The sequence below is a fragment of the Vulpes vulpes genome, chromosome 12 (genome assembly GCF_048418805.1).
Source record: "Vulpes vulpes isolate BD-2025 chromosome 12, VulVul3, whole genome shotgun sequence".
Classification (NCBI taxonomy): domain Eukaryota; kingdom Metazoa; phylum Chordata; class Mammalia; order Carnivora; family Canidae; genus Vulpes; species Vulpes vulpes.
Genome location: NC_132791.1, coordinates 17280619 through 17301556, shown reverse-complemented (window position 1 = coordinate 17301556; position 20938 = coordinate 17280619). Strand labels below are relative to the sequence as shown.

General features: G+C 42.8%; 1 protein-coding gene across 7 annotated transcripts in view; it reads left to right on the top strand.

Moving 5' to 3' along the window:
• Positions 1–20938, top strand: part of INVS (inversin) — a 152455-nt gene that overhangs the window by 118487 nt on the left and 13030 nt on the right. For all 7 annotated transcript variants that reach the window (XM_026013329.2, XM_026013331.2, XM_072727853.1 and 4 more), the window contains 2 exons: positions 1448–1734; positions 16753–17470. In XM_026013329.2, the coding sequence (XP_025869114.2) occupies positions 1448–1734; positions 16753–17470 (1005 nt within the window). The remainder of the gene's footprint in view (positions 1–1447; positions 1735–16752; positions 17471–20938) is intronic.

Sequence of the window (20938 nt, the reverse complement as noted above, 5' to 3'; positions counted from 1 at the left end):
ATCTCAGTACAAAAGATACCCCAGATTTTATAAAGACATCTGGTTTCCAAACTGACCCCTAAACCAATTCCGGGTTATAAACTTATATTATAAAAGTGTTAGACCTGGGAAACTGAGTCTCCAACAGGAAAGTGACTGGCTCGATATCATTTTGTATTTATTGGCAGGAGCAGGACTAGAAAAGTTCTCATACTTCCCAGTGTAGGCTTCTCTCCACTACGGGCCTAATCATTCTCCTTTATGTGGCCGCCTACTTACTTCTCCTCCTGAGCCATAACTGAGTCGTCTGAGCAGCACATATGCATGGGGTGCCTGCTGTGCTCCAAGATGAGAAGACGCAAAACAGACCCAATTTTCCCACGCTCCGTGCCTTTGCCCAAAGTGAAAGTCCTCACTCCCACTTCATCCGTGTAGCAAACCTCTCCACATCTTTGAGAATCAGCAGCTGGGACCTTCTGGACTCCTCCAGACAAAATTAATCACTATCCCTCTCTGCAAGCACCAGTGTAACATTTCTTCCATCATTTGTTAGGTCTTTTTTCCCTAGCTGTCTCCTCTGAAATCAAACTTCCTTCGCTTGTTGTGGAGGGTTGCACTTGGTGGCTGACGGTGCCCAGCACAGGAGAGGCTCAATGTTAGTTTTCTTCTCCCTTTCTTTCCTTTGGAAATCCTTAGCAATTAATGCTATTGGTCAAACAGATCTTGTACTGAACTTAACCCCTTCATCCTCAAGCAACTTACCCCTTTCTAGACCTGCGCTGCCTCAGACCCATCCTCCTCCTCCTCCCACTGCTACTCATTCCTCACCCTGGCCTCTGCTGGCCAGCCCTCTTCTATTCGGTTGCTAACCACCAAGGCCAGCCTAGTCACCAGAACTTTTATAGGACTTTTTGAAAATCATCCTACCTTCTGGACCTCATTTGCAAAATGAGTGGGTTTGTCTCATTAGCTAGAGCTCTCAATAGCCAGGTTGCAACACATAGGTGTGTTATAATCAGTTGTGAGGTGCTTTGTAAGTAATTGTTTCATATAATCATAAGGCTTGCCAATGGTCTTTTTTAATAAATAGAGAAGTTTAAAGGTTATCCCTGTACCTGGCATGCTCAGTTGCATTCTGATTTGCTTTCTGGAATAAGAGGAAAAAGCAGATAGTTGCAGGGATCCCACACAAGCTTGGGCACACACACCTTAGGATTGTGTCATACCTCACAAACATAGAGTTTTCCATCATGTGTGCCCTGATCTATAAGATTTTATTTCAGCTTCATCATCTTTTGAGTTATGAGGTCTGGAGAAAATACCAAGAATTGTGAAATCATGGAAACTGTGAATTTCCAAACCCCTCCTGTGATGTAGTAGCTCCTCATAAAATTTAAATCTCACTCAGGAACATCTGAATGGATAACACTCTTAATTTTTTCCTCTACCTCCTTGGCTGTTCTTCTAGGAAGCGAGAGGAAGAAAACAAACGAAGGGAAGCAGAACAGCAGAAGGGAAGGCTGAGTCCAGATTCCTGCAGACCCCAAGCCCTTCCCTGTCTGCCCAACACCCAGACTGATTCCCACAGGCAGAGCCGGGCCCCCAGCAAACAGTCTCCCGCCAGCGACGCAGCCCAGGACCCTGACAAGAGAGCCTGTCGAGGAGGTCCAGGCAGAGTATCTCCAAGCAGAGGTCCCCAGAAGGAGCAGCATCTTTCCCCAGATGTGCAGGGAACAGTCCCCAGAAAGCCAAACGGTAGGTGTATTGCCTTTGTTATCTGATCCCAACCCATGGACTGTGGGCTCTCTTGATTGGTTATTTAGTCCATTTGCATTTAAGGTTAATTATGTCAGCCCTTAACACTGCCATTTTATCATCTATTTTCTGTTTATTTCCTCTGGTTTTCATCCCTGTTTTTTCTTTTTTCCCCTTCCTTTGGGGTACTTGAACATCTTTTAGGATTCCATCTTGATTGGCTGATAGTGGTTTTGAGCATCTCTTTCTATGGTTTTTGTGGTGGTTGTTCTGAGTATTATATGTATAATACATATAATATGTATAATATATGTGCATATATGTATATATGCATGTATATATGTGTGTATGTATGTATTGTATACTTACATGTTTACTTATATTAAGTATATATACTTATGTGTATACTTACTATATATGTGTATTATATGCTTAAATATACATGCATGTATAAAATATATGCATGTATAAATATATACATACATGTGTAATACATGTATTATACACATATATGTATGTATATACTTATGTGTATATGTATAATGTATATATAAGTTATAAGGAACCTATAACTAGTATCAACATTTTACCGCTTTGAGTGAAATGTAGAAACCTCACTTCCTTTTAGGTATCTTGACCTTCCCCACTTTTAAATATAATTGATTGGGTATCAGATGGTATTATAATTTTTTGTTTCAATAATCAAATATAATTTATTTAAAAAAACATGAGGAAAAGGATAGTCTCTTTTTATGTACGCACAATTCTGTTTTTCTGTTGTTTCGTCTTCTTTCCCAGTACTCCAGATTCCTTCTTTTATCATTTCCTTTCTGTGGAAGAACCTTTATTGGCCAGTATTTAAGGGTAGCTCTACTAGCAATGAATTCGAGTTTTCCTTTGTTTGAGAATGTTTTGATTTCATTCCTGAAGAGTTGATAAACCAGATCCAGAATGCACAGTTGGCAGGTCTTTCATTCTCATCCTTGAAAGAGGCTGTGCCACTCCTGGCTTCCTGGTTTCAGACGAGAAATCCACCATCCTTCAAATTGATGTTCCTTGGTAATGTTTCTGAGTAACATGTCACTGCTCTCTGGCTGCTTACAAGATTTTTCTTTATCTTAGTTTTCAGTAGTTTAATATGATGTGTCTTGGTATGGATTCTTGGAGTTTTTCCTGTTTGGATTTCACTTAGGATGTTGGGGATCCCCAAGAATCCCCCCAAATTTTAGTAACTTGCTAAGAATACTCAAGACTCAGCATATATTTGCACCCATAGCTAGGATCTTTTATAAAAAAAAGAGATACAAGTCAACATCAACAAAGTGAAAAGGCACATGGAGCAAAATCTGGAAGAAACTTTCCATGTAAATTTCCAAGAGTCTTCTCCCAGTAGAACCACACAAGACATGATTAATTCTTCCAGCAATTAATTGTAACAACCAATTAGCCTTTGTCTACCAGGAAAATATACCTAAACTTGGGACTCCAGAATTTTTATTGGAGTCAGTTGCATAGGTACCTCTGCCTAGCGTATACTACAACTCCAGGCTCCCGGAAGGAAAACAAGTATTCTGCATAAATTATATTATTTACCCAAAGCAATTTAAGCATATCGAGCCATTCTTTTAATTAGGGAACAGGGATCCCTGGGTGGCGCAGCGGTTTGGCGCCTGCCTTTGGCCCAGGGCGCGATCCTGGGGACCCAGGATCGAGTCCCACATCAGGCTCCCAGTGCATGGAGCCTGCTTCTCCCTCTGCCTCTCTCTCTCTCTGTGTGTGACTATCATAAATAAATAAAAATTTAAAAAAAAAACTTAAAAAAAATAATTAGGGAACAGCGAGAATCCTCCAGAAATCTAAGTGCAAATGCCAACATAGTGAAAAAGGCAAATAATGTCTTTATTATTATAAAAATAGTTTTGATCTTGTGGATGCCAGAAAGAGTCTATGAAAACTCATGGTGATCCAATTCAGGGCTTAGACAGTTCATTCTATTCACTGAGCCTTATTTCCTTACCTATAAAATAAGGGGTCGTGGGGGGGTTGGGTATACAAAAAAAAAAAAAAAAACACACAAAAAACAAAAAGAACAAATGGAAAAGCAGAAATAGACAAATACAGAGAACAAACTCATGGTTGCCAGAGAGGAAAGGAGTTGGGACAATGGGCAGAATGGGTGAAGGGGAGAGGGAGGTATAGTCTTCCAATTATGGAATGAATAAGTCATGGAGAAGAAAGGAATAGGGAATAGCATAGGAAATACAGTCAATGGTATGGTTATAGTGCCATATGGTGACACCACAAGTGTATTGGTGAACATAGCATAACAGAATTACTATGTTGTATGCCTGAAACTAATGTAACATTGTATGTCAACTATACTTTAATTTTAAAAAAGAAAAAAATAAGGGCATACTCTCTATCCTGCAAGACAGTTATGAATATAAATCAAATAATATTTATTATAGCCCAGTAAAGGTCTTCAGTAACTACTTCAGTAAAAGGTCTTCAGTAACTACTGAAAAGGTAAAAGGTCTTCAGTAACTGTTATTAACCCACACTAGTGATCTAGCCAAAACAAAACAACATAAAAATACATATGAATGACCACAAACATATCCAGAATATAATTCCATAACCCATTTTACAGTGATAATGCATCAGCAATGTATACCTTAAGGAGGTCTGATGCTCTGTTATATATTCATCCATTTATTCATCCAGCTAGTGTTAACTAGACGCCTATCATGTTACAAACCACGCTGAATTTCCTCAAAATCTTTCTTAGCCTTAGGTCATTGTGTATTTACATTCCCCCTATCCATATGGATAAAAAGTGCCTCTTATTTTCCAGATCGCAGGATGAGTGTTCCTTCCTCTATACAGCCATACCTCCTCACTAAACAAGGCTTTGTCTTCCTGCTATGTGCTCCCATAGGTCTTCTGTAGTGCCATATTAGAAAGATCATCACCTTTTATTGTTGTTACTGGCTTGTCTGTTTTTTCCAATAGATTGCAAGATCTGTAAGATCAGGATTGTTTCCATTATTTGCTGCTATGTTAAAAAAAAATACACTAAAACTAAGTGGCCTAGAACAACAATTTATTATTTCTCATGATTCTGTGGGCCAGTTGGGCAGTTCCCCTATAGTTTCACCTGGTCTCACTCATATGCTACATTCAGGTGGAGGGTCAGTTGAATTGGATGGTCTGAGATAGACTGACTTGAATGTCTGACAGTTGACACTGGCTATCAGCTGAGATTCCTTGCCTCTGCTTTATGTGTCCTTTCATCCTCTATTAGCTAGACTGGCCTCCCTACACATGGTCTCTGGGCATCATTCTAAGAAAGCAAAGGCAGAAGCTACAGGATCTCTTGAGGAATAGGTTCCAGAATTTGCATGCTGCCTTCTATTCATCAAAGCAAGTTATACGACCAGCCCAGACTAAATGATATGGAAAAATATACTCCACTTTTGCACATACTAGGATGGGAGCAATTTTTGACGATTAGACAATCTATCACAGTTCCTTTTTGGTCACAGATTATTCAGATTCCTCCCACATTCACAATATTCTCACTCTTATCTCAGGACCCCAAATGTCATCTCAGTTGTCATAGCAAGCTTGAGGTTTGGGATCTTGAGACCCATGTCATGTCCAGATGTTGTCAAGATTCCAAGGTGTGAATCTTTCCAATTTCAGGGACTAGTCAACCCAAAACACACATTATCAACCCCCCACATATACCCAAAACGCAATGGTGAGGCAGGGACAGAGTAACTACGATAGATGCCCTTGTTCCAAAAGGGGAGAAATAAGAGGCACATACCAGTTACTAGTCCATAACAATTCTGAAAGCCAACTGGTTGCATGTTAACAGGGCCCCTACTCTGGAATACGGAATGTTCCTTGGTTAGAGTGTGGTTTTGCCCCTATGTGTGGTTTCCTATCTCATTCTTTTCCTTGGCTCTTGGCTGTGCCACCTGGGTTCTTGGTTCTACTCTGAGACATCTTCCTTTTTCATAAGACATAGCCCATGTTTGCAGTGAAATAGCTCTCACAGCCTGTTTCCTGCCTTATAGGAAGCTGAGGTTCCAGAAGCTCCTGTTTGTTTTAAACTGCCTCAGTGTTTCAAGCTACTGATACTCTGTGATGCAATTATCTCAGAAATTTCATGGTTTCCAGGGACACCTGGGTGGCTCAGTCAATTAAGCATCTGACTCTTGATTTTGGCTCAGGTCATGATCCACAGTGTCTCCTTGGGAGTCTCCCTCTTCCTCTGCCCCTCTCTCCCTGCTCATGCTTGCGCTCTCGCTCTCTCAAATAAATAAAATCTTTAAAAAGAAATGTCATGGGTTCCCTAGGAATCTGATTGGGTTCACTCCATGCTCCAAAACTACATCCAAAATTATTTCTCAAACAGGCCTCTCTCTACTTGGGTGGCTCAGGCTGCTGTGGGAAAATGCTTCAAGTTCTTAGAAGTTCTTTTGTTTAGCTTACAGTGCCTCCAATGTACCATCTTAGATATTTTTGAGGTCTTAATAAAGGGTTGCACAGTAATAATCTTGATCTTTTTTTATTTTTTATTTTTTTATTTTTTATTTTTTTTTATTTATTTATGATAGTCACAGAGAGAGAGAGAGAGGCAGAGACACAGGCGGAGGGAGAAGCCGGCTCCATGCACCGGGAGCCTGATGTGGGATTCGATCCTGGGTCTCCAGGATCGCGCCCTGGGCCAAAGGCAGGTGCCAAACCGCTGCGCCACCCAGGGATCCCTCTTGATCTTTTTTTAAAAAAAAAATTTTTATTTTATTTATTTATTCATGAGAGACACAGAGAGAGAAGCAGAGACATAGGCAAAGGGAGATGCAGGCTCCCTGTGGGGAGCCCAATGCGGGACTCGATCCCAGGACCCCAGGATCACAACCTCAGCCAAAGGCAGATGCTCCACCAATGAGCCAACCAGGTGCCCCTTGACTGGATCTTTATGCTTAAGTCATATTTTATTAAGAGACTCTTTTATTGGCTGGAAAGAATGAATATGCAACACAGCTTTCTTTTCTAACCCAGCACATTTTTGGCTCTTTGTATTTCCTATAGATCCTGCTTGCAAACTGACCAGTTCTTTCCTAATTTTCTTTCTTTCTCCCCATACCTTATCACATGCAGCTAAAAAAAAGCCGGTTGAGACTTCTTCAGTTATTGTACCTGGAACTCTCCTGATCCATATCTACAAATTCATTAGATATGTTTTCTAAGTTACTGCAGGTAACTTTTGCCAGTTTTGCCAATGAGTCTGCCACTGAATAATACAATTGACCATCCTCCAAACTCCACTAGCAATTTCCTGTCTGCTCTTTCAGCCTTTGGTTCTTGTCTCTTTGTTGCCTTTCCAGCTTATGCCCAGTAACCAGTCTCTTAAGTCAATGTTATGGTTTCTTGTTAGGCCAGCACCTCTTTTTTTAGCTACTGGTTTCTTGTTGATGATCTCTAGGAACGTAACAAACTACCCATAAAACTCAGTGGTTTAAAACAACAGTCATTTATTATATCTCATAATCATCCCCGCACCCCCCCCCCCCGCCCCCCGCCGGTAGATCACTTGGGTTCACTTATGTGGCTGGTGGAAGGTTGGCTAGGTCAGAAAGACCAAGACAGGTCTTGGCAGCCATCCTTGCCCCGGGTGGCTGTTGGTGCTCCTGTGGGCTGAGGTGCCTCAGATCTCTCCTACATGACCTTGCGTCCTCCAGGTTAGACCATCTCCCTTGCATGGCGTCCTCAGAACAGTGCTCTGAGAGAAAGAAAGCCAGAAGTCACAAGCTCTCTTGAGGCCTCGGCTCCAAAACTTTCATATCACTTGTACCACATTCTGTTGATCAGAGCAACTCACAAGGTCAGTCCAAATTCAAGGGGGTAGAGACATCTCTAAAATAAATAAATCTTAAAAAAAAAAAAAGACATGAAGGTATTCATTAGGTATACTATGTTTTCTGTAACAGAGTTCCATTTTATTGCAAAACTTTGCTTCTACTCAGTTCACTAAATCACTCATGCATGCATTCATTTCAACAGGTATGTTTTTGAGCCCACACACTAGGTACCAGCCATACTTAACTATAATTAGGGCTAAGGACCATACCATCAGCATCTTTCTTATAACAGTGGGCAGAAAATTGGTTATATAGATATTTCTTGACATGACTCCCCTTAGAAAGCACCCATTAAAAGTTTGGTGGGTTTGGGGCTTACTGTATACCACAAGAGTTATACTTAATTCCTGCAATTTTGCATATACAAGTGTTTTCCCCATAATGCAGTGCTCTACAAAATAGAGAGAAGGGAGAGCATGGTTCAGACTTTTTACAAGTACAGAGGGTAATTGTGCTTCCTTTTATCATAAAATACCTTGAGACTTTATTTTTTTAAGAGAGTGAGCAGGTCATGGGGGCAGAGGGAGAGGGAAAGAGAGAATTGTAAGCAGGCTTCACACTCAGCATGGAGCCCGACATGGGGCTCCACCTCACAGACCCTGAGATCATGACCTGTGCCGAAATCAGGAGTTGGATGTTTGAGCCATCCAGTTGCCCCAAAACACCTTGAGACATTTATGCTACAAGAGCAATCAGATCTACTGTGGACCTGGTCACATTGAGATACAGTCAGTCACCTTACATCCAGAAAAATACTCATGAAATTTCAGTTTCATTTTTAGATTCAAATATACAGATAGGGTCTCAGAAAAGCCCAGCATCCAACATTGGGGAAGAGTAATTAGAAGGGATGCCAATGAGCCTGATTCAGATGTAAAGAGAGGGAGCTCCACTTTCACGGGCAGCCTCTGCCCTCATTTACCTACCTCAGAAGCCGAAGTACAAAGGAAAAAGGAGATTTTCTAGAAACTAATACTATCCATGGACTGGAGCTTCTCTAGTATAGTATTTCTGGGAAACCCCAACATAACTGGGCAAAGGGCACCCTGAGCCACTTTCTATTTGACCACAAAAGAAGGGTCATAGCTGCTCAACCCATCAGTGCTCTTGCAGTACAGACAATGAGGGGTGGGCATCCCAGCAGGAACCCAGAGATGGGAAATGTGGGCCACTTCTTTTTCTCCTTCAACCTACATCTTAGAAATAGAGAATGTTAGAGCTTGAGGGTTATTTGCAAGCATCCAGTACAGCCTTTTCAAAACAAGTCAGGAAATGGAGGCCCTGAAAGAGGGGTTTGCCCAACAACATCTCTTAATATAAATAAGAGATTTCTTTCTTCCCTCTCATAGTAATTCTTCCCTTCTTGTTTACAATGAATGTCGAGCCTAATGGCTGAGTGCACAAGCTTCAGAATCAAATACACTAGGTTCACATCTAGACTCTACCACTTACTAGCTATATAATCTTGATCAAGTTACTTAACTTCTTCTAAGCCTCCATTTCTTAAAAAAAAAAAAAAAAAAAAAAAGATAATGCCTCTTAGAAATTTGTGAACATTAATGCGATAACCCATGAAAAGATTTAAACGCAGTACCTACAACACTATAAATATGAGCTGGTTTTTTTTAAAGATTTTATTTATTTATTCATAGAGACACAGAGAGAGAGAGAGAGAGAGAGAGAGGCAGAGACACAAGCAGAGGGAGAAGCAGGCTCCATGCAGGGAGCCCGATGCGGGACTTGATCCCGGTTCTCCAGGATCACACCCCGGGCTGCAGGCGGCGCCAAACCGCTGTGCCACCGGGACTGCCCCAATATGAGCTGTTATTGTAATTAATCTCAATATTATTTCAAAAGGTACAGAAGGAAGGAGACATAATATTTAGAAAGATCAGGAATGCCTGAGTGGCTTAGTGGTTGATTTTCTGCCTTCAGCTCAGGGCGTGATCCTGGGGTCTGGGGATCCAGTCCCACATCAGGACCCCTGCAGGGACCCTGCTTCTCCCTCTGCCTATGTCTCTGCCTCTCTGTGTGTGTGTGTCTCTCATGAATAAATAAATAAAATCTTAAAAAATATATTTAGAAAGATCACTGTGGCTGAGTGGAGGATGGGCTTGAAGGGCCTACACTAAGACACAGCAGTGGGGTGAGGAGTAAGGGATGGACCAGAGAGGTGGAATTAAGAGGACTTGCTAGCAGATTGCTTGTGGGAGGTGGTGAGATAAAGTTGTCTTTGAGTCAGGAGAGTCTAGTGGAGGAGAGACTCACTGTTTTAAGGGCCATCCCTGGTGTTATCTTCTTTCTCACCATATGGGCTGCCACAGCTAGTGGGTATGACTGGTGGGAGTAAGTGGGCCCTTACATTTGGTACATGTACAATGGCTAAGGCAGAAAATTCAGTTACCACCTATATGCCAAAGACTCCTGACCTCCTTCCCTTGTTCCAATTATATATATTTAACTATTTACTCATGCCCTCACTTGGATGTCCCAAAGGCATCTCAAACTCGACCTATCCGAGACAGGACTGATGGAGATTTTATGTAACCCTGCTCTGCACATTGGTTAATCACATACTCATCCTTTTGAACATTTAGGACAGGAGTAATGATTATTTCCTTTTCCTTTACTGTCCAGAAACCCATTTTCTCCCTCTCATCCTTCACCACCATATATTCTAGATCACATCCTCTTAATTCCATCTCTGGAGTATTATAGTAGCTTCCTAACTGGTCTTACTTATCTGCTCTGACTCCCCTAGTCCATTTTCCTGTCTGTGAACAGATTGGTCTCTTCCAAACAAAACCTCATCATATCTCTCCCCCACTGAGAGCCCTGGAATTAACCATTTCTCCAAGGAACCCTGGTTCCCTTCGTTGGAGAATGGTTTTAGAAAACAAAATCTGAGTGCTGGGTGGGTGTATTACTATTGGAGTACCGTTGCTCCTAAGCCCTTTCAGCAGACAGAGATAAAAATTATTTACATCTATTTCTGCATCTATCTGTGTTATATCTCACACACACACACATACACACATACACACATACACACACACACACACACACACACACACACCATGAGTTCATATTCATGATACCTCCAGTCCCATTCAACACCAGAGCATTTATTCTATCTTTTCTCTTTATTTGAAGTGTTTCCTCCAACAGTGAAAGATCTGGCTCCCATCATCTAGGATATATATACTTATTTGTTCAATCCTAGTATACACATAAAGCAGTTTCAGAATTGCTAACCATATCCTTGTGAGAGACAAACTTACTAACTTAAAAAAAAAGGAATACAGTTAGATTTGTTTGTTTGTTTTAAATATTTTATTTATTTATTCATGAAAGACACACAGAGAGAGGCAGAGACATAGGCAGAGGGAGAAGCAGGCTCCATGCAGGGAGCCCGATGTGGGACTAAAACCCAGGACCCTGGGATCACACCCTGAGCCGAAGACAGATGCTCAACCCCTGAGCCACCCAGGCATCCCAGATTTGTTTGTTATTATTTTATTCCACTTTGAATTCTTTCCCACACCCTAGCTGATTTTAATTGTTGTGTGCTTTTTTTTTTTTGTAGTTGGGTACGTTTTATTTAAACACAAAGTGACTTTTTTTCTAATTACAAAATCAGTTAATGTACATTACAAAATAATTTTAAAACAGAAAAGAACAAAGGAAAAATAATTCTTAATCTTAAGATAAACAACTCTCATCACTTTGGTACAAATCCATCTACCAAAACTTTCCCTTTTTTTATTTTTTTATTTTTATTTTTTTTTTAATTTTTTAATTTTTATTTATTTATGATAGTCACAGAGAGAGAGAGAGGCAGAGACACAGGCGGAGGGAGAAGCAGGCTCCATGCACCGGGAGCCCGATATGGGACTCGATCCCGGGCCTCCAGGATCGCGCCCTGGGCCAAAGGCAGGCTTTCCCTTTTTTTAAATGCAGAAACGTGTGAGCATCTATTTTGAGATCCTCTTACATTATTCCCCTGTTTTCAACAAAGATTAGTAGCTGCTTAGTACTATATCAGAATACTGAATACAGCATGATTTGTTTAATCATGTCTGTGTTGTAAGATATATAAGCTAACTAACCTTTTGTAGAAATTTTTGTATACATCCCTAATTTTTATGTCTCTTTAAACATCCTGCCAAAGTTCATTCCACGAAGGTTGCAGAAAACTGTTTCACCCTTTCAAAACAAAAAAAATACAAAACTTCTCTAAACATTTAGGCAAATAGTGATTTTATTGAATCTGAGTAGGATGGAATTTTTTCATATTTTTATTTGCTTTGTGTATTTATTTTCTGGATTGTTCACTGATGTCCTCTGTCAGTTTTTATATTGGTTTTCATTTTCTTAATATTTCTAAAAGCTCAGCACATATAAGAAGAGCAACCTTTGTCTATCATATATAATGCATGTCTTTTTTAAGTTTACCTTTTAGTTGCTTAAGGTTTTTTGAGATTTTTATTCTTGTAGTTTTACCTAAGAAAAGGGTTTTCCCACTTCAAGATCTGATGAGGAGACATATTTTCTAATTTTTACTATCGCAAATTTAAATTTTTTCTATAGTGGTACCAGAATCTAATGACTTCCTTTTAGAGAACAGGCAGTTGTTCCAGCCATATACATGGAATAATCTGCATGGAATATACAATAATATACTATACGTGGAAACGAGCCATACACTTGGAGCTGCAACACTGGCAGTGGGCTTTGTGAGTAATGGCTTCAGGAGAGGTACAGGATCCCTCTCTGGGTTCACACTCAGGGGCTCCAAGCAGCCCAGCTCCTCACCACAAATTAAAAATTCTATGTTTGTTATATATTTTTATACATGGGTGTATTTTTAGCTTTGTATTCTTTCTTAGTGATTTATCTATATTAATAAACATTATTTTTATCATTACTAGTTAATAGTATCTAAATGCCATCTAGCAGTCCCTTCATTATTTTTCTTTTTTTCCTTTTTTTAATTGAAGTATGGTTGACATACTATGTTACATGGTTTCAGGTTTACAACATAGTGATTGGACAGTCCTATACATTATGCAATGCTCACCATAAGTGTAGCTACCATCTGTTACCATACAACACTATTATATTATTGACTATATTCCCTATGCTGTACTTTTCATCCTTCTGACTTATTTTAGAACTGGAAGTTTATACCTCTTAATTTTTTTTTAAGATTTTACTTATTTATTGATGAGAGACACAGAGACAGTAGAGACATAGACAGAGAGAGAACAAGGCTCCCTGAGGGAAGCCTGATGCGGGACTCAATCCCAGGACCCTGGGATCATGCCCTGAGCCAAAGGCAGACGCTCAACCACTGAGCCACCCAAGTGTCCCAATTTTTTTCCTTTTAGTACGATTTACTTTTTAGAGCCATTTTATGTTTACAGCAAAATTGAACAGAAAGTACAGAGTTCCCGTACACACCTGGCTCCCAACGCACACATACTCCCCCACCATCAACATCCTATAACAGAGTGGTACATTTGCTAAAATTGATGAACTGCACTGATACATCCTTATCACACAAAGTCCATAGTTGCCATCAGACTTCATGACTGGTGTTGCACATTCTATAGTTTTTGACAAATGTATAATGACTCATATCCACCATTATGGTATCATACAGAATAGTTTTGTTGCCTGTATTAGTCAGGGTTCTCCAAAAAAAACAGAACTAATAGGATATATATAAAAGAAGAGATTTGTTACAGAAATTGGCTCACTTGATTATGGAGGTTGAGAAGTCCCACGATCTGCTGCCTGCAAGCTGGAGAACCAGGAAAGCTGGTGGTATGATTCAGTGAATCTGAAGGCTTGAGAACCAGAGGAGCAGATGGTATAAGGCCGAGTCCAAAGGCCTGAAAAATCAGAGGAATAAGGGAGCTGATGGTGTAAGTTCTGCTCCAAGTCTGAGAGCCTAAAACCAGCAGTACCTGTGCCTGAAGGCAGGCAAAGATGTCCCAGATCAAGCAAAGAGCAAATTTGCCCTTCCTCCACCTTTTTGTCCTGTTGAGGCCCTCAAAAGACTAGATGTTGCCCACCTGCATTGCTGAGGGCAGTCTTCTTTACTCGGTCTACCAATTCAAGTGCTAATTTCTTTCCAAGACATCCTCACAGACGTGCAGAAATAATATTTTACCAGCTATCTGGGCATCCCTTATCCCAGTCAGTTGACACATAAAATTAGCCATGACATTACTCTAAGAATCCCCTGTGCTCTGCCTGTGTATCCTTCCCTCCCTTGAACCCTTAGCAACCACTGATCCATTTACTATCACCATAGTTTTGCCCATTTACACAATGTCATACGTTTGGAATCATACAATAGGTTGCCTTTTCAAATTGGCTTCTTTCACTCACTAATATGCTAGCAATATTCATGCAAGAGAAGTAATATTTCACTTAGGAATATGCTTCATAGTCCGATAACTCATTTCTGTTTAGCACTCATTTCATTTTTAGTTCATTTCCTTTCAGCTCATTTCTTTTTAGTGCTGAATAATATTCCATTGTCTGGATGGACCATAGGTTAGTCCTCTATTCAGCTACTGAAAGACATCTTGGTTGCTTACAAGTTTTGGAAATTACGAATAAAGCTACTCAAAAAATCCATATGCAGGGTTTTGGGTGGACATAAATTTTAAATTCATTTGGGTAAATAACAAAGAGCACAATTGCTGGATCCTATGGTAAGAATAGTTTTGTAAGGAACTGCTACAGTATCTTCCAAAGTGTACTATTTTGTATTCAGCAGTGTATGAGAGGGCCTGTTGCTCCACATCCTCATCAGCCTTTGGTGTTGTCAGTGTTTTGGGGTTTTCATCATTCTGATATGTGTGTAATGGTGTCCTGTTGTTTAGTTAATTGGAGATTTTTTGGTGTATGTGAAACATTATAATGGTTCTAAAAGTCAGAGCTATACAAAAAGATATACACAGAGAAGTATTGCTCTCCCTCACCCTACTATCCAGTTCCCATTTCCCCCTTCTTTCTCTCCCTTTCCTGCCCCATCGCAGTAGGTACGCAATTTCTTTAGTTTCTGGTTTATGCTTTCTATATTTCTTTTATACAATTGAGCAGATACAAGTATATTTTATTTCCCCTTTTGTCTTACATGAAGAGTAGCATAGTTTAGATACTTTATTGCACTGTAAAATGGTTGTTTTAAAATCTGTTTCTGAAAACATTATCTGGATAACCGGTGTATCTGTGTTATTGTCTCCTGCCCCTCCTCGAACATTGTCTTATATCCTTATCTGACTGCATATCTTTGATTGAGTCGCAGACATTTAATATGAAACATTATAGAAATAACTTGAGACTTAAAATGATATTAATGCCTCTAGAGAGGATTTACATTGGCTTCTGGCAGGCATTTAGGAGCAGGAGCAATCCAAGTTTGAGCAATCCAAACCTTAATCCATCAGTTTCCAGCACTGAGACGATGCACAGCTGCACTCAATCCCTACAAGGGTCAATTTACTACGAGTTCACCTTTTCTCCTAAGATATAGCCCTCCAGGGCTCCAGTCCAAAAGAATGCATCATGGTGGGTTCTAGACTCCAGATTTGGTCCTCCAAGCCTTGAGGGGATGACTTGATTCCTCTAGGAATCTATGACCCCAAACGCCTTGTGCATCTCTGTTGGTTACCTGATTCTCCTGCATGTTGGCCCCGTATTTTTCTGTCCTGTTAGCCCTTCGATGCCTTCAGACAGGTGGTTTATAATATTTTGTTTGGCTTTTCTTTTGTCCATAGTGGCGAGTGTGCCTCAATTCTGCCATTACAGAAGTTCTTTCATTGCTTCTAACATTGAGTCTAAAATGTTTAGTTTAGAGGTTGTATTTAGTTCTTTTTCAAATCTGTCAGTTCTTTTCCCACAATTTTAAATTATCTTGTGTTAGGGACGCCTGGGTGGCTCAGCGGTTGAGTGTCTGCCTTTGGCTTAGGGTGTGATCCCAGAGTCCCGAGATCGAGTCCCACATCAGGCTTCCTGGATGGAGACTTCTCCCTCTGCCTATGTCTCTGTCTCTCTCTCTCTCTGTCTCATGAATAAATAAAATCGTTTTTAAAATAAATAAGTAAATAATTTTGTGTTTAATCAGTCTGTGTGTGTGTGTCTGTGTGCATGTGCACACTATTTTATTAGCTAAGTTCCTGATGATCTAATATTTCTGTTGTGTCTGTTAACTCATTCATGGCAGATTGGTTATCATGCATTTTATTGTTTTGGATTGTGAAGTCATTTTCAGAAGGCCCCCTCTGTGTGGCCTGAGTTGAGGGAATGCCATGTCAAAGTAATATTGTGTTTGCTTCAATGAAGCATCCTGTACCACCATCCTGAGACTAGCTTTTATATTAATTTTTCCCATCGGTTGAGAATAAATGAATATGAGACCATATGAGGCACAGGACTTGGATTTCAAATTTGCAAGGGAGACCCCTTCCCCCACCCACAACCCAAGCTAAGACAAGCAAGTTTGTCTTAGTGCTGGAAATTAGATTTTTTTATCTGGACTATCATTTTCCAAAGGATATACTCCCTTAAGAGTCCTGGCCTCACGCAGGGTCTTGGTTCTAGCTAAACTTTCTGCCTGTAAGGCCTTATTTTCTGTCCTTCTGGATATTAAAACACAGCCATATATTTAATAAAACCAAGTGTTGCTCACTCCACCACTACTACCTGCCCAGATGATTGCTGGATCTGCTCACTAACTTAACACCCTGATTTTCAGTTTTCTCTTTGTTTTTGGCCTCCAAGGATTTCTTTATTTTCTTGAAGGCACTTTGGTACTCGTAAAAGAACTTTTTTTTTTTTTAATATTTTAGTCAGCATTTCTAGGTTCCTGTGATGAGAAGGCTTTCAGGTTGCCTAACATCCCATTGCTAGACATGGAAGCTAAATAGTTTTTTTCCTAATTAGAACCACTATTATGGTGATGTTATAGGACAAGTGTATTTTATGCGAACAAATGAGCAAGAACTTCCCTACTACGCAAGTTTGGGATAATAAATATTCTTTCCCTTTTTCCTTATCTTCCCCCAAGAATCACCCAGAGAACAGTGTAAAGGCCGGTCCGCCTGTGTCCACTTTAGCCCCAGTGAAGGCAGTGATGGAAAGAGACATCCTGGAGTCTCCTCTGTTGAGAAGTCCAGAAGTGAGACAGGTGGTGAGCAGCGGTGTGACAAGGGGAAAGGCTTCTTGAAGCAGCCTTCCTGTATCAGGGTGGCTGGGCCTGGTGACGAAGGAGAGGACCCCGGTTGGGCAGCTGCAAGCCTTCCACAGCAGGACGGCCACCGGAAACCCAGCAGGCGCCAGGACACAGCATCCAAGGCCAAGTGCGCCTCCCAGAAAAGACGCGTTCCAGAGCTCCGAGGAGGAAGGCACTCCCCCGCTGGTTCTAGCCGGCCTGGCAGCGCCAAGGGGGAGGTGGTCCATGCTGGGCCGAATGCTCTCCACCACCGGACACCAAGAAACAAAACGACGCAGGACAAGCTCGCAGGAGGGATCTACTCAGACTTGCCACAGAACACAGAAGTGTTGAGGTCAGGAGTCAGGAAGGCCGGGACATCCACCCTGTCTGAGGATGCTCAGGTATCCAAGGAGACGGATCCAGCACCTGGTCCCCTCTCTGGGCAGAGTGTGAATATTGACCTTCTCCCCGTAGAGCTGCGTCTGCAGATAATCCAGAAAGAAAGAAGCAGAAAAGAGCTGTTTCGCAAAAAGAACAAGGCGGCAGCTGTTATCCAGCGGGCCTGGAGAAGGTAGGGGGCAGAGGGTGCCGAGGCATCTCTGGATCTGTGGTTGCTCTGATACTCCTAACGTGACACGCCCTGTGCTCTGCAGCGTCCTCCAGTGGATTCCACATGCTGGCATGACAAGGCCAGTTTCTACTGAGCATACCCATAAAATTCACTCATGTGTAGGTCCTACTAAGTTACATTGGATAAGCTATTTGTTTATTTTTTTTAATATTTTATTTATTTATTCATGAGAGACACAGAGAAGGAGAGAGAGGCAGAGACACAGGCAGAGGAAAGAGCAGGCTTCATGCAGGGAGCCCGACGTGGGACTGGATCCCAGGTCTCCAGGGTCGCTCCCTGGGCTGAAGGCGGTGCCAAACCGCTGAGCCACCTGGGCTGCCCGGATAAGCTATTTGGAAGATGTTTTTGCCAAGAAAGATAGGAAGCCCAAGATAGCCTGGTGCAAAGGAAAAGAGCCTCGGTTTGTAACCAGCAAGCCCGAGTTTCAGGTGTCTGACAAGTTATCTGACCTTTGCAAATCACACGGTCTCCCTGACCTTCAGTTTTCTCATCTGTAAAATAGGATTTAGTAATTGCTGCACCTGTCCTGTTTATAGGGCAGGTTGCTAGAATGAGATCATGTGCACTTTGTAAATTCTAAAGCACTACACATGTAAAATATTTTAGCTTTTCTTGTTATGTCTTTACTACCCAGGCGTTAGGCATGGCCCAGATACCTAAACCAGGGCCTGGTCATCATGGATTAAGTGGCTGAAATAGATTACAAAACCCTGTGAAAGCACCTGCCATGCTGGGAATGTGGGGTAGGTGCGAGGGGTAGCGGTGGGGGCGCCCCGGCATACGGAGACAGACTCCTCCAGGGACTAACTACGGGGGACTGCAGGAGTCCTTTGCTGCAAGTTTTTCACGTATTTCATAACCTCCTTCATCGGCAGGCCCCGCTAGGGCCTAAATCTAGATTAGGCCTTAGACATGACCAGTGTCTGGGGGAGGGTTGGAGCCCTTGCCCACAGATGGGGCTCAGGTGGCCTCCATCACCAGAGAGAGGAAGGTTGATGGGGGAACAAAGCAAGCAAATCACTGTGAGCACAGGTGTGCCACATGTCAACGCCGCTGTCAGGAGATAAAAGGGCGGGAGAGACCCGCACGTTGGCAGAGAGAGAGAGAGAGGGAGGGAGGGAGGAGAGCAGGAGAGCAGGAGAGCAGGAGAGCAGGAGAGCAGGAGAGCAGGAGAGCAGGAGAGCAGGAGAGCTTCTCATGAGATCTGGGGAAGGCCTTGGCGACTGTGGTGCTGGGGGCTGGCTGGCAGCCGGGCGACCTGCTCCAGGCCGGCACGGCCGTGCTGCGGAGCATCCTGTCTGTTCAGGCTGTTGGCCTTGTGAAGTCATCTCCTGTCTGGTCCCCTTGCTCTCCCAGCTACCCCAGGAAGCTGTCACCAGGAGCATCAGTGTCCCCATTTTTTGGCAAGCAGATTGTCCCAGGAGGAATGATTTGTCCTAGTGGTAGAGGTCAGGCACTGGAAGCTCTGACTCGAGGGCCTTTGCCATACGTTCTCGGTAAAGGTGTTTGCTGTGGTCAGGGTGACGGCGGCAGAGGCAGACCTCGTGCTGCATGGGTGGTGCCCACCCTGGTCAAGGTACTGCTGTTACAGGGGTTGCTGGCATTACTGGGGCAGATGCTAGCACTTGGCGTTGGTTAGGTGCTGGGGCCAGATGCTGTTCTAAGTAGTTTTGTGCGTATTAACTGATTTAATCCTCCCAGTAACCCTACGAGGCAGGTACTGTTCTTGTGCCCATCTCCCAGACGACGACGCTGAGGCATAGAGAGGTTAATAAACCTGCCAAGGTTACAGAGCTAAGAAGTGCCCGTGCTGGCTTGGAGCAGAGAGTCTGCCTCTGAAGCCACAAATGGGAACAGTCCTTGCTCCCCCTCCCCGGGGACTTCTGCACTGGCTGCCATCCCAGAGGAACTTTTTAAGTATTTCAGCTGAAACCTGGGATCTAAACAAGCCAGCAAGGTTTACCGCATCAGGCCCCACAGCTGCTCCCCAGCCTAAATGCCTTCCCGTCAAACTACTCTTTGACTCCTTTGAAGAGTCAGAAGCTGACAGGTCCTGTCCATAAGTGTCCATAGCAGCAAATGAGCCTTCAGTCATCCCTCCCCCCCCCCCCCAGAACACTGGGCTCATAGTCTGTGTGCCCATCTGGGGAGGCAATTACACAGCCCTCTGGCTGCTCCGTTGTACAAGTCTGAGCCCTGGGACACTGACTCCCAAAGGGACTGTGGGAAGTCACGTGTCTGGTGACAGTAAAAACATTCCTATTGATTCTGTTATACAGCCTTATGCATTTTCAGTTTTAAGTACAGGAGCCCAGAGTGGTTCCTGGGACAGTGTGTGGTGTCTGACACCAAACTTAAGGAGCGGTGAGGGGTGGGGTAGAGAACAGTGCTTGGCACATAACTGGTCCACAGAGGCAACTGTCCTTACAGGAGACATGGTGAGGACACAGACCAGAGACAAGGCGGCTGGGAAATGCACAGGGATAGGGTGAGCAGAGGGAACCGTGGGCCCAGAGACAGTGAGCAGGGCTGACTTTAAAGTGTGAGCCTTCTTATCAGTCAAGACTTTTCTTTTTTTTAAGATTCGATTCTATTTATTTATTCATGAGAGACACACAGAGGCAGAGACACAGGCAGAGGGAGAAGCAGGCTCCACGCAAGGAGCCCGACGTGGGACTCAATCCCGGGCCTCCAGGATCAGGCCCTGGGCTGAAAGCGGTGCTAAACTGCTGAGCCCCCCAGGCTGCCCAAGACTTTATTTTCAAGATTGAAAGCAGATGCTGGATGATCTAAGCGAGGCTGGAAAGTTGCTGTGGCTAAGAACAGTCATACTAAACACTTCCTTTTTACATGAACATCTGTAAGCTGCCTTCCTGTCCGCTTCTCCATGTTGTAAGGTGAATAAGCAAGGCTGGGCTGGACCCTAAGAGCCGAACAGGGCGACTGGGCATCTTAGGGCTCCCAACGAACCAGGAGTGCTGTTTTCCCTCAGGATAGCAGAACAGAGGCCATTACCTGACCCCCGGGGCCATCCCGTCATCTGGACACAGACTAAGAAGTCTGCATACCACAGCTGACCGGGTGGAAGTTACACCCGCTGAAAGCCAACACTCGGGCTTCCCAGTGAATTGTCTGCCTGCAGAGAAGAGGACGTGGAAGATGCTTGACATCACAAACCCAAAGAAGCTGAACTATGGAGCAGTGTTGTCCAAATCTCCAGCTTTTCTCCATAGTTGGCTTTTTGGAAATGTGATCAATATTCTAGTAGAGAGATGCCATGGTTGGCATGCTCCAGGGAAAAGAAGACTCGTGAAGTCTGAGTGAAATCAGCCACGAGGGCACCTAACATCACAAGGAGATTTTTTTTAGCAGACTTGAGGAAGGAAGACCTCCCTCTAATTTGGTGTA